General features: G+C 38.2%; 1 protein-coding gene across 1 annotated transcript; it reads left to right on the top strand.

The window, feature by feature from the left end:
• Positions 1 to 5,039: 5,039 nt before the first annotated feature.
• LOC311329971 (tumor necrosis factor receptor superfamily member 5-like) lies at positions 5,040 to 11,078 on the top strand (the record flags this gene model as incomplete). Its single annotated transcript, XM_084461921.1, has 5 exons — positions 5,040 to 5,060; positions 5,385 to 5,457; positions 5,550 to 5,675; positions 6,835 to 6,922; positions 10,982 to 11,078. 5 exons carry the CDS (start codon positions 5,040 to 5,042, stop codon positions 11,076 to 11,078), a joined length of 405 nt encoding a protein of 134 aa, XP_084318047.1.
• Positions 11,079 to 11,754: the final 676 nt, after the last annotated feature.

Below are 11,754 nucleotides of genomic sequence, written 5' to 3'. Positions count from 1 at the left end.
GCACATGGCATGACTCTAGAATAGACTCTCTAGAATAGACTTTAAAATACTATTACTAGTCTATAAATCTCTCCACAGTCACGCACCAGAATACATTTCAGACATGCTTGTTAGGTACATGCCCAACAGACCAGTCAGATCCTCAGGTAGGCTACTGAACTTTTAACAGTTCCAAAAGCCAGGACCAAGAAACACGAAGAGGCAGCTTTTAGTTTCTATGCCCCCAACCTCTGGAACACCCTGCCGGAGTGCCTAAGAAGGGCCGAAACAACGGAGGTTTGTCTTTTAGTCAGGTACAACTTTGGTCTTTCCCAAAGCTTTAAAAAATGTTTATTATTACCTCTGCCCTAGCGACAGCTGGACGAGAGGTAATGTTTTCGGTGGCATGTGTTGGTTTATTGGTTTATTTGTTAGCAGGATTACACAAAAACTACCAGACTTATTTTCATGAAACTCTGTGGAGGTGTATAGCATTGGCCAACTTAGAACCCATTCAATTTTGGAGCGGATCGGAATCACAGGGTGGGTCCATGAGATGTTTCTTGCTTTGTTTACAAGAGAGGTAGTTTTTGGTGGCGTGTGTTGGTTTATTGGTTTATTTATTGGTTTATTTGTTAGACTCATTGTGTTACTTACAGTATGTGGCAGTATAAAAAACACAACATAAAAACAGTACTGAAGGTATCCTCTCTCAGCTAAAGCCCTCTTATACAGAAGCAACTGCCACTGGTACAGTAAGTAATATATAACTGGTTTGTTTCACTAACATTTAATATATGAATCCACTTTAAATAATACTGTATCTTACTGAAAGTTGCTGTTGTCCCCACTATGTGTTGCTATCACATTGTTGATTGGTTTGCGTTTGATTGTCTCAACAGACCGACTACTGTCATGTATATGAAGTGGAACGATAGTCCCATGATGAGCATCTTGTCATTGTTCTATTAACAGAGGAACTGAGATTAGTATTACCACAAGGTTTTAGCTCAGAGGCACTAAGTAAAGGTTAGTAATTCACTGAGCAAAGGTTAGTAGAATTTTAGAGCAATACTGATGAAGGCATATCACATATATATGCCATGTTGTTATTCTAATTCAAGGTTCTGATTGTTGACTGTCACAGTTTCCTGAAGCCTACAGATTGTGCTTCTCACACACCTCTTCAAATAGAGGTTAGAGATTTCCCACAGACTCAGAATTGCCATGAGTCACTAATCACTATAAGTCACTTGTTTTGGTGTCTTGTAGTCGGGTACAACTTTGGTCTTTCCCAAAGCTTTTTAAAAAATTATTATCACCTCTGCCCTAGCGACAGCTGGACGAGAGGTAATGTTTTCGGTGGCATGTGTTGGTTTATTGTGCCAGATGGTTTGTTTCACATGGAGTGAAACACCCTGAACTCACGAGATCAGGACAGTCTCATGAGGCTAGCGCAGAAAAGAAAAACTGAAACTAATACTGAAACTAATACTGAAACTAATAAAAACTAAACGAAAACTAAGCATTTTCAAAAGATAAAAACTAAACTAAACTAGCAAATCTGCTTTAAAAACGAATTAAAACAAAACTGAAATTGGAAAAAAATGTTAGAACGATATAAAAAATAATGAAAAAAGCAAAACTATTATAACCTTGCTCTACACTTGTACAGTACATCCAATGTAATATGAAGAACACAGTTGTCTGCATGTTTTTCAATGTCTCAAATGCTTTGGACCTCCTTTGAGCCCTGCAGTTAAGCATGTGGGCATGTTTATGTGTTTGTTGTTAAGCAATGTAACGTCAAGCTAGATTTAATTATATGGGTTATGTGCTCTGTGGTTTCCTGAACCTGGCTTGTTCACCACGCCCTTGACTGTATTTAGCCTATAGTCTGCCCAGTGGTTAAAGGACCCTGGTCGTGCGGCCCAGCTTGTACCTGGTCTCGTTAAGGTGGTACATTGTGTGTTGTCACAAATATGAGCAGACCATTTACATGAATAGACTGTATTTCAGTAAATCAAGGTAATAAAACAAAAAAATACTAAATTGTCTAACGTGCACAACATCCCCATGAATGGGAATGCCACATTATTGGGGGCAAATTTCAATATCAGGCTATGAAAGCCTTCAATTAGCCAATTAGCCAATTGCACAACGCCAGTACTTCCTGAAATTAGACATGCTTCTCTATTTCCTGTCCTACACTATTGGATGAAGTGATTAATCAGGTGTGCCTGACTGCAGCACAATGATCAGGCACACCTGAATAATAATTCCAATAGTGCGAGAATGATGTCTCTGAATGTCTGTCGAATAGCCAACTTAAAAACAACTTCACCGTGGTCAAATACATATTCTTAATGATATGCTATATTTTATCTATTGCACCTTTCACGAACCCAAACTACATTTACCATGATGCAGCCTAATTTCTGGCCTAATTTCTGGTACAGTGTTAGATTGGTTTGTTAGATTGGTTTGAATCCTACTTAAAGGACAGGGACTATTTTGTGTCTATAGGCAATTACAAATCTGAGCTGACAAAAATGACCTGTGGAGTTCCCCAAGGCTCCATCCTGGGGCCTCTTCTGTTCAATATTTACATGCTCCCACTAACTCAAATTATGGAAAACAACAAAATATGTTACCATAGCTATGCAGATGACACACAAATTTATATCACTATATCACCAGGAGACTATAATCCCATACAAGAGCTGAGTAAGTGCATTCAACAAATCAATGACTGGATGTGCCAGAACTTTCTCCAACTAAACAAAAATAAAACTGAAGTAATTGTCTTTGGAGCCAAAGAAGAACGATTAAAAGTCAGTGCTCAACTTCAATCAGTAATGCTAAAAACCACAAACGAAGCCAGAAATCTTGGTGTAGTCATGGACTCAGACCTGAATTTCAACAGCCACATTAAGTCAATAACAAAGTCAGCCTACTATCACCTGAAGAATATATCAAGGATCAAAGGATTTATGTCCCAGAAGGATTTGGAAAAACGTGTCCATGCGTTTATCTTCAGTAGACTCGACTACTGTAACGGCATGTATACAGGTCTCTCTTAAAAATCAATCAGACAGCTGCAGCTGATTCAGAACGCTGCTGCTCGAGTCCTCACTAAGACTAAGAAAGTAGAGCATATCACACCAGTTCTAAGGTCTTTACACTGGCTTCCTGTCTATCAAAGAATTGACTTTAAAATACTGCTGTTGGTTTATAAAGCACTGAATGGTCTAGGGCCAAAATATATTTCTGATCTGCTCATATGCTATGAACCATCCAGACCCCTCAGGTCGTCTGGCACAGGTCTGCTTTCTGTCCCCAGAGTTAAAACAAAACATGGAGAAGCAGCGTTCAGTTTTTATGCCCCATATATCTGGAACAAACTTCCAGAAAACTGCAGGTCTGCTGCAACTCATGGTTCTTTTAAAACAAGCCTGAAGACTTTTCTTTTTGCCACTGCTTTCTAAGAGGAGTTATGTTTATCTGTATACTGCACTGTAACTTTTATTCCTGTATTCTATTTGTCCTGCTTTTTGTTTTAAATGTCTATAATGACTTGCTTTTTGTTTTAATGCTTTTAATTTGTCCTGCCTTTTGTTTTAAATGTCTATAATGTCTTGCTTTTTGTTTTAATGCTTTTAATGTCTCATGTAAAGCACCTTGAATTGCCCTGTGGCTGAAATGTGCTATATAAATAAACTTGCCTTGCCTTGCCTAAAAGCCCCTCCCCCCAGAGAAAGTGAAAGCAGACTGTCCGTCCTTACGGTAAGTGTTCCTAAAGTCGCAGCTCGCCGAATTCTCCGAATTTATTGTGACATACAATTCCTGTGATACATTCTAGTACTCTGACGGTTTTGTGTTTGTGTTTCCAGCAGTGTTCTTCTTTTTCTTTTTAAAGAAGCGCTATAACCCCAAGTGCGCGCACACATTTTATGTAAAGATCCGTCGACACGATCACAGCACAGTTTTAATGGCTGTTTGTTTATGAGATAAGAGATAAACGTCTCGGGAGGGGAGGGGGGGGGTTGTTATGGCTGAGTAAAAACTCGCTTTAAATTTTGAACTGAGAATGAAAATGAAAATGTCAGTGTGTTATAGCCATGGATGTATTAGGTTATAACCTACTTCAAAGTGAAAGAAGGCCTAATCATCCCACTATTATAATTCCATTCGTTTTTATTCCTGTTTCCATTTGAATTGTCAAATGCAGTTTATTTCCCAGTGTGAAAGCCCGCCTCCAGTTTTTGTCGTTTCACTTTTAGACTTAGACGGGAATTTGTTGGAGGCAGAACTGTGTGTAGCCCATAGGTTAGTTGTAGCGTTTTAGTTTATAACAAGGGTTGGTTTCTTATTTTATTTCAGTTTTATGTATTTTTTTCATGGCCAGTTTTAGTCTGTTTATGATCCAACCGTTGATCCAACAGTATTTTCTTGTGCTCGTCTGCCACCTTGTGGAACAGAAGCTGCCCATCGCGAGACCAAGCCTCTCTATAGGCCTACTAAATGTAGACTACCTTCGGGATCTGCTGCAGTGATGAAGTTCAATAAGGTAATGAACTAGCAAAAGCCTGATTGTGCTCTAATGATGGATCTGTCAGTCTTTACATTAGGCTACTATGTTTGTAAAGCAAACTGTGTATGTTCAGCATGTTATGGTTCGATCATATAAAGCCATAGGCCATACTCAAGTTTTCACTCTAAAAGAGAATGCCTGTACTTGTATTAGGCCTACATACAATAAGTATGTACATTTGCAATAAAAGAGTTGGTGGTAACTAATTGAAAGTTAGACACATCTGATCAATGCAGGTGCGATATTACCACTTGAGCTATGAGATGCAACAAGGCCTTAGGATGCTAGCTTCCCAATCCAGTCCCAGTTAGTTGAGCACATATTGTTGAATTTATTGTAGACTATATTCTAAAACAAAAAAAACATGTTTTCCTATCATTCTCTTTCAAGGTATAAATACATATAATTTTAAAAACCAGAAATCCAGCATGCTGATATCACTTGAGGGAATGAGAATTATGAAGTAATGGATCATTTTAATTTTCAGGTAAGCCAAACAGCATTTGTTTTGTAAACTAGGTAGGCCTACAGTAGCCTAGCAACACACCAGACAGTACTTTCATTGCACAGTGTGCTACTCTTTTAGTTTCAAATCTTTACCATCAAATTCACCCTCTCATAAAACCACCAGCAGTATCCTACTTGTCAGTGTCTTGTAATCCTTTAAGTAAATGCAACATTGATTAACAATCAATACTATAAGAAGCCGCAACAACTGTGCTAGTTTTATTAGCCTACCAACAGACAGTAGCTAATGTCATGAATTATTTTTTGTCTTCAATATGTGTAGATCCTATTACTGCTTCTCCAGATTGGAGACTGCCTGGCTTGTGGTCGGGCGGAGTATTGGACAGGGAGGGAATGCTGTCCCATGTGTACACCTGGTAAGGTCTCACATGAACCATTAGAGGGTTATGTTTATCTACAGTGATGCATTATGGTATTGTTATGGTACTATGATTTCTTTGTCCTACAGGAACCATGGTTTATAGGCATTGTACTGAATATACAAGCACTTCCTGTATCCCCTGTACTGACTCCACGTACCTTGACCAGCCCAACGGTGAAATACACTGCTTTAGTTGTTCAGTTTGTGATCAAGGTAAACCTATTAAGTTACATGCCATTGAAATGTAAACATAAAACAATGTAATGCTTTATTATATCCTATTACAGGTGATAATGTTGATGTGTTCTTCAGTTGTTGGTTTAAGGGTGAAGCAGCAGTGCACGCCCACATCAGATGTTGTTTGCGAGCCACTGAAAGGGTCTTACTGCACAGAACCCACCCAGTCAGGGTGTGAATCCGCCCAGGAACACACACACTGTGCAGCTGGTCAATACATAAGTCAGCCAGGTGGGTTTCCTTCAAGATTCAAGATGTGTTTATTAGCCACGTATATTTGTTTGTTTGGTTTATTTTCAGCTGTAAAATGGACTAACAACATGCACAATCACATTTACACAAAAAAACGTTGGTCCCGTAGCTGAAAAGTGGATAGGGAGAAGCTAAAGCTTATCGGGGCCCTACCCCAGGCTCCAATCACTCGCATCAGCTGGCTCAGGGAGACATACTTCCGTACTTAAATACTAACAAATACTACAAACAAATAATGAAAGTACAATGAAAAATAAATAAGGATAAAGTGCAATAATGAAAAAGTAGTACTTTTGGTTTGTACATCGTCTTCCATACATAAGTACAAACAATAATGAAAAGTACAATAAAGAATAAAGTGCAATAAAGAATAATTAGTACTTTTTTGGTTTAAATATCAGCTGGCTCAGTGTATACATAGATATTGCGTAATAATAATATATATATATATATATGTATGTATGTATAATAAGATATAGATATATATGGTTCACACATACTAGGAATGTGACTAGGGTCAAGGCATACGCTGCTGCAGACGACATAGGACAGGGTGCAGGACAGGACAGTGCAAAGACATGACAGTGACAAACAGTACAAAAACAGTGAAAATACAAAATAGAGCGCAAACAAAATACATGGCAGGATACATAGTTCCCTCTGTAATGTCAAGACACGTCAGTAGTTTAGGCATGAATTCTTCAACGGCTTGAATTGTTGCTGGTTCTGACTTCCTTTGTTAAATGCAATTAATGTTAGTCGCTTTGGATAAAAGCAACTGCTAAATGACTGTAATGTAATAGTTGGGATAGAAACAGAGATGGAATGTGATAGCTAGAGATATTTAATGAATTTTGAAGCGTCTCATCCTGTGTTTATGCAGGAACATCATCCAAAGATACAGTATGCTCAGACTGCACCGTTGATACTTTCTCAAATGGTTCACTGAGATCCTGTCAAACACATACCAGGTAAGCAGAGCATACAGACGATGGAGACTCCCTAGAAAATAAAAAACTCACTTATGTAAATACAATTACAAATATTGTACTGTATAAATATTGTAATACTATTACAATATTGTAATAATATTACAATATTGTAATAATATTGTACTGTATAAAAATATAATAAGAAATATTCTACTGTTCTTGCAGATGTGAATCATTAGACCTTGTACAAATCAATCCAGGAACTCATTCAGCTGATACTGAATGTGGAGAACCTCCAGCACAGAAGCACGGAGTTGCAGTCATTGTAACAAGTGTAATATTAAGTGTAGTAATCTTGCTGGGTGTGCTATTTATGGGCCTAATTATATACAGAGGCCTAATGGCACGTCGAAAAAGAAAACAAACTACAGGTAACAAATTTTCATAACTTCATTTATAAATCACTTTTCCAAAGCACATGAAAGGATGAGATCTTTTGAGCCGAACTGTTTTGATATGTGAACTGGGAGAAATATGCAGCTATTAAACCCAGAGTAGGCTATAGCCTATAAGGTTACAATACGAAATACAGTTATCAATACTTTCTTATTCAAATTTTCAACCTGTGTCATCATGTTATAGTAACTAAAATACACATTTTGTTTCCAGGGAACAAAATACCTATTGAGGTAAATGTTTTCTCTTTGTTAATATGCACTGTGATGGGGGATGGATGACAGGTGATGAAGTGATTTTCACTGTCCATAATGTTGACTTGCTTTACTGAGATGTGATTTCTCTCTGAAAGGAATCAATTCAAGGAACATTGATGCTGACAGGTAAGCTCTATTACATTTGCTGTGTTGAAATTCTGGGTTTTTGTTAATGCAGAATAAATTCAGTTGTTGATAATTCATCTGCTCTAAATATGTTATGTAAATGCATTGTTTCTCCACAGATTCAGTAAACCGGAATATTCAACTGAACACTTCTGTGTTGGTGGTTCACTAGCCTCATACACAGTGTCTGTTAATCTGTACACTGCATGGTGAATATGTTCTAGCCTCCAATTTTGGTTTGGATTCTGGCATATTTATTTTGTTGTGTATTAGAGATCAATATGCGGGCAGTCTTCTTCTTTTTCCAATGTGCAGTGGATACTGAAATTCCTGCAGAAGTATGGAACCTTAAGAAGAATGCACAATTGAAGGAATATCTGAAAGAAGTAGACCTATAACATTGGACTTCAACAAAGAAATGTCCCCCCTCTGGATGGACATGAATAGTGTAGCCTACAAAGGTATGGTTTCAGCAACAAACAACATGGATGGAAAAAACTAGCAGGACTGAGGCACAAATGTGGATGATAGCAATGTGGACTATATACTGCTTTTTGTTGGCACTGTTTTTTCCCCACTGTTTTGTGTATTTGCATTGTTATTGTACAACGTCACAACGATATGAACTGTGGGTAATTCCATTAGGCAAGGTCTGCCGACGTCTAAGGGCCAAATCCACGAAAGGATTGCGTGGCTTTTGCAGCGGCAAAACCTGTGCAAATAAGACAAAAAATAGCATCCAGTCCACAAAGCACACGCAAAGGGTGAAAAGTATTGCAAACTGCACCGATGAGCAAATTGCTCCACGGCTGCGCCAGGCTCATTTGAATGTATGTAAATTAGGTACTTCAATACAAAATTCCTTTAAAAAACTTAAGAAGGTTGTTTATCAGGAAACCCGGCCAATATTTGTAGGTCCTGCTAGCTAGCATAATTCCTTCTCACGGAAAATACTCTGTTCTTGCTCTGTAAATTGTATTTTTGATGGCAAAGTTCCCGCTGAAATTGGCAAAACACTGGCAGTTGACAGATTGCTTTTCCAACCTGGGTCAGTAGCTACAATGCAGGATTTTCCGATAAACTCTTTCTGAATGATCAAGCAATACCAACTGTCCGTGGAAATTATTCAGAAACTGTAAGTAATTATGCCGTGTTTGTTTGCATATAGTAGCCTACTGCTAGCTAGCTAACAGGAACAAACTCAAAGATGCTATTTTCAGCAAAAATACTCAAAGATGTGTTTTGGGGAACCCAAAGGCTTATATTAAATTGTTGAATATTAGCATAATAGGACACCTTTAAGTGGTCGCTGGTGGAATTTGTCTTGCTTGTATCCCATCTATGATGTCCTACAGCATTTCATTGTCAGTCCTACGTTCATTAAACAGGCTACAGTAAAAATTCTACTCTGCTATCATTTAAATTTAGTGGAAAACTGAAGCTGCATACCGCTGAGGCCCAGAAGCAGCATCGAAAGTATACTGTTACAAATACAAGTGTGTGTATTAAAATGTAAACAAAACGTTTCCTTTGAGAAACATCCAGGACCTGATACTCCCTGGGGCCTCATTTTTCATTCTGCATACACCCTTTTTAATTTATCATTGTGCATACATCCTTTTTCATTTACACATGATTTTTGTACTTGCTTTTCTCCGCAAATAATGTGAAATAGGAAAATATTGTGAAATATATACACAATATTTCCCATCGTGTTTTGTCATAATACATCACATTATTTGCAGAGAAAAGCAAGTACAATTAAAGCTGCTGCGCAGCGATGAAGCGGGGCCAGGCAATTTCAGACAAGTTTAGGAGCAAGCGAGAAAATAGGAAGACAACAAGAAAGTTGACATTCCAATGTTAATTTTGCATCAGTTGAGAATTGAACTTGGAACCTCTGACAACATGCAACATCCTCTATCTTACTGAGCTAATTAGCAACAACTCATGTTTGGATTGACTAAGCCAGTCACAGGACACAGGACAGCCTTCATCCATGCATTAAGGCAGATTTCAAACTGCTGTCAAAAATGCAGTTATCAAGACAACATTTCTACATTTTAATAATAAATCTATTTAGTTACATTCCACCACTGTAATGTAATCAGTAATTAAACTTTTTGGTAACACTATAATGTACTGAGTAACTAGGCTACTGTTGAATTAACGATTAGTTAATGAGTAGGCCTAGTTACTGATTCTGTGACTTCTATACTAGTTATTGAGGAACTAGAGAATAGACTGAGGACTACTATAGTAGGCTACCGAGGAACCAATGAACGGAGCTGAACAATCAACCGTTCGGCCCGACAGTGGAAAGATTTGCACTGACTGGAACGAATTTCTTGCAAATGTAGCAATGAGACGTTGTTACACTAGATTATCCACTGTGTTTGCACTGCCTGAAAACTTCAAAAAATGCGCATGGAGCTGCATCTTGTAGCAAACGAGGTCGTGAAATTTCTCATTTGAAATTTGAATTACTGCATTGAAGTAATGTGTTCCATTCTTGGATATCTTAGCTGCACTCACTTTACTGACATATCCCTCTACTACTACAACATCACTCTGGACTGCAGACACTCTAAACTTCTTTCTCTGGTTCTCCTCCATGATTGGTAAGTGAAGCCAAACTCCAGGACTTTAAATACTTCTCTGTATGAACCAGGTGTAAACCATCAGCAAATAGCTGATTGATCAGTGCACAGTCAGTGTGTGATATCAGCATTGCCCATGTGATTCCATGTGTATGTAGTTATGAGGTTGAATTCTCTTCAGTTTAGATAGATAGCTCTTTAGATAGATAGCTCTTCAGTTTTATGTAGGCTACATATTGTGCATACATGCACTATTTCTAAAACATGTTCATGGGTTCTGTGCATGTATAAATGCTTTTGCATGTATAATGCTTTTTGTTTAAAAACTGCTTGTTTCTATTAGACTTACTCCCCTAATTGATTAATAGAGCCGTTTTCCAGAAGCCATGTTGAAGTGTCATAGTAGGGCAAAACACAGATGTAATTGATCAAATTAATAATGATCCCATTTTATTTGTGTCACTGCCATTCCAGTGAAGCAGCATGCACAATATCAGAGCCTTGGCTCAACTAATCCTAAATGGAACAGGACTATAATTACTGTTATTAATGACACCTGTGTTTACCCTGCTGTTACATGCCACATATATTTGAAGTGGGTGTTGTATGGTGTTGGGGGTGTCCCTCTGTTCCCTCTCTCTGTTCTTCCCCCATTCAAGCATCCACCAGTCTGTTTCCAGTTCCATCCTGTTGCAGTGCCGGCCGGCTGTCAATCAAGATCCACTCACGACTGCAGCTGCTGCCAATCATCGTTAGCCCTATGCCAGTCTAAGCAGTGGACTTTCTGTTTGTCTCTCTTTTTCCAGCCACTGCCATGGTGTCTATGGGTTTGTATGTTTTGATAACTGATGTTTTAGAGTATGGCCATGGGGTCAGGTAATACAGAGGCCTCTACATATAGTGTTCACGTAGGAGTGTTCTCTGTCTAATACTCCAGTTTAGGGATGGTTGCTTTCTTTTTAAGTTTTGGTTGGCCTTGGCTGGCCCGCTATATTTGGTTAGAGAAGTTAGTTAGCCATTTGTACATTCTTAGATTCTTTTGATATTTAGTGTGTTGTTTCTAGATTCAGGTTTTTGATCATCTGGAGTCCCCCCTTGGTCATGTTATTTTATGTACTGATACATACCCAGCATTGTGGCAGTGTATTGTAACCCAGCATTGTGGCAGTGTATTGTAACTATCATTCATCAATTGCATTGTAACTTTGTACCATTATAATTTTTTACAATATACCAACGTGTTACAGCTTTGGTTCCTGGTCTGGTCTGTTATTTGCACCTCACCTGCTCAACATCTTTTGACACCTTATCCTGGTTTTTATTGTTATGTAACTTATTCCACTAGAGGGTCGAAACGCCTATGACATCTCAACATAGCTGTTGGGGAAAAAAGGTCTATTAATCAGGATGCACAGGGATGATGCAAATTTCT

Source organism: Borostomias antarcticus (assembly GCF_949987555.1).
Source record: "Borostomias antarcticus genome assembly, chromosome: 3".
Taxonomy (NCBI): Eukaryota; Metazoa; Chordata; class Actinopteri; order Stomiiformes; family Stomiidae; genus Borostomias; species Borostomias antarcticus.
The sequence above is the reverse complement of the archived record's forward strand: the minus strand, read 5'-3'. Positions and strand labels throughout refer to the sequence as shown.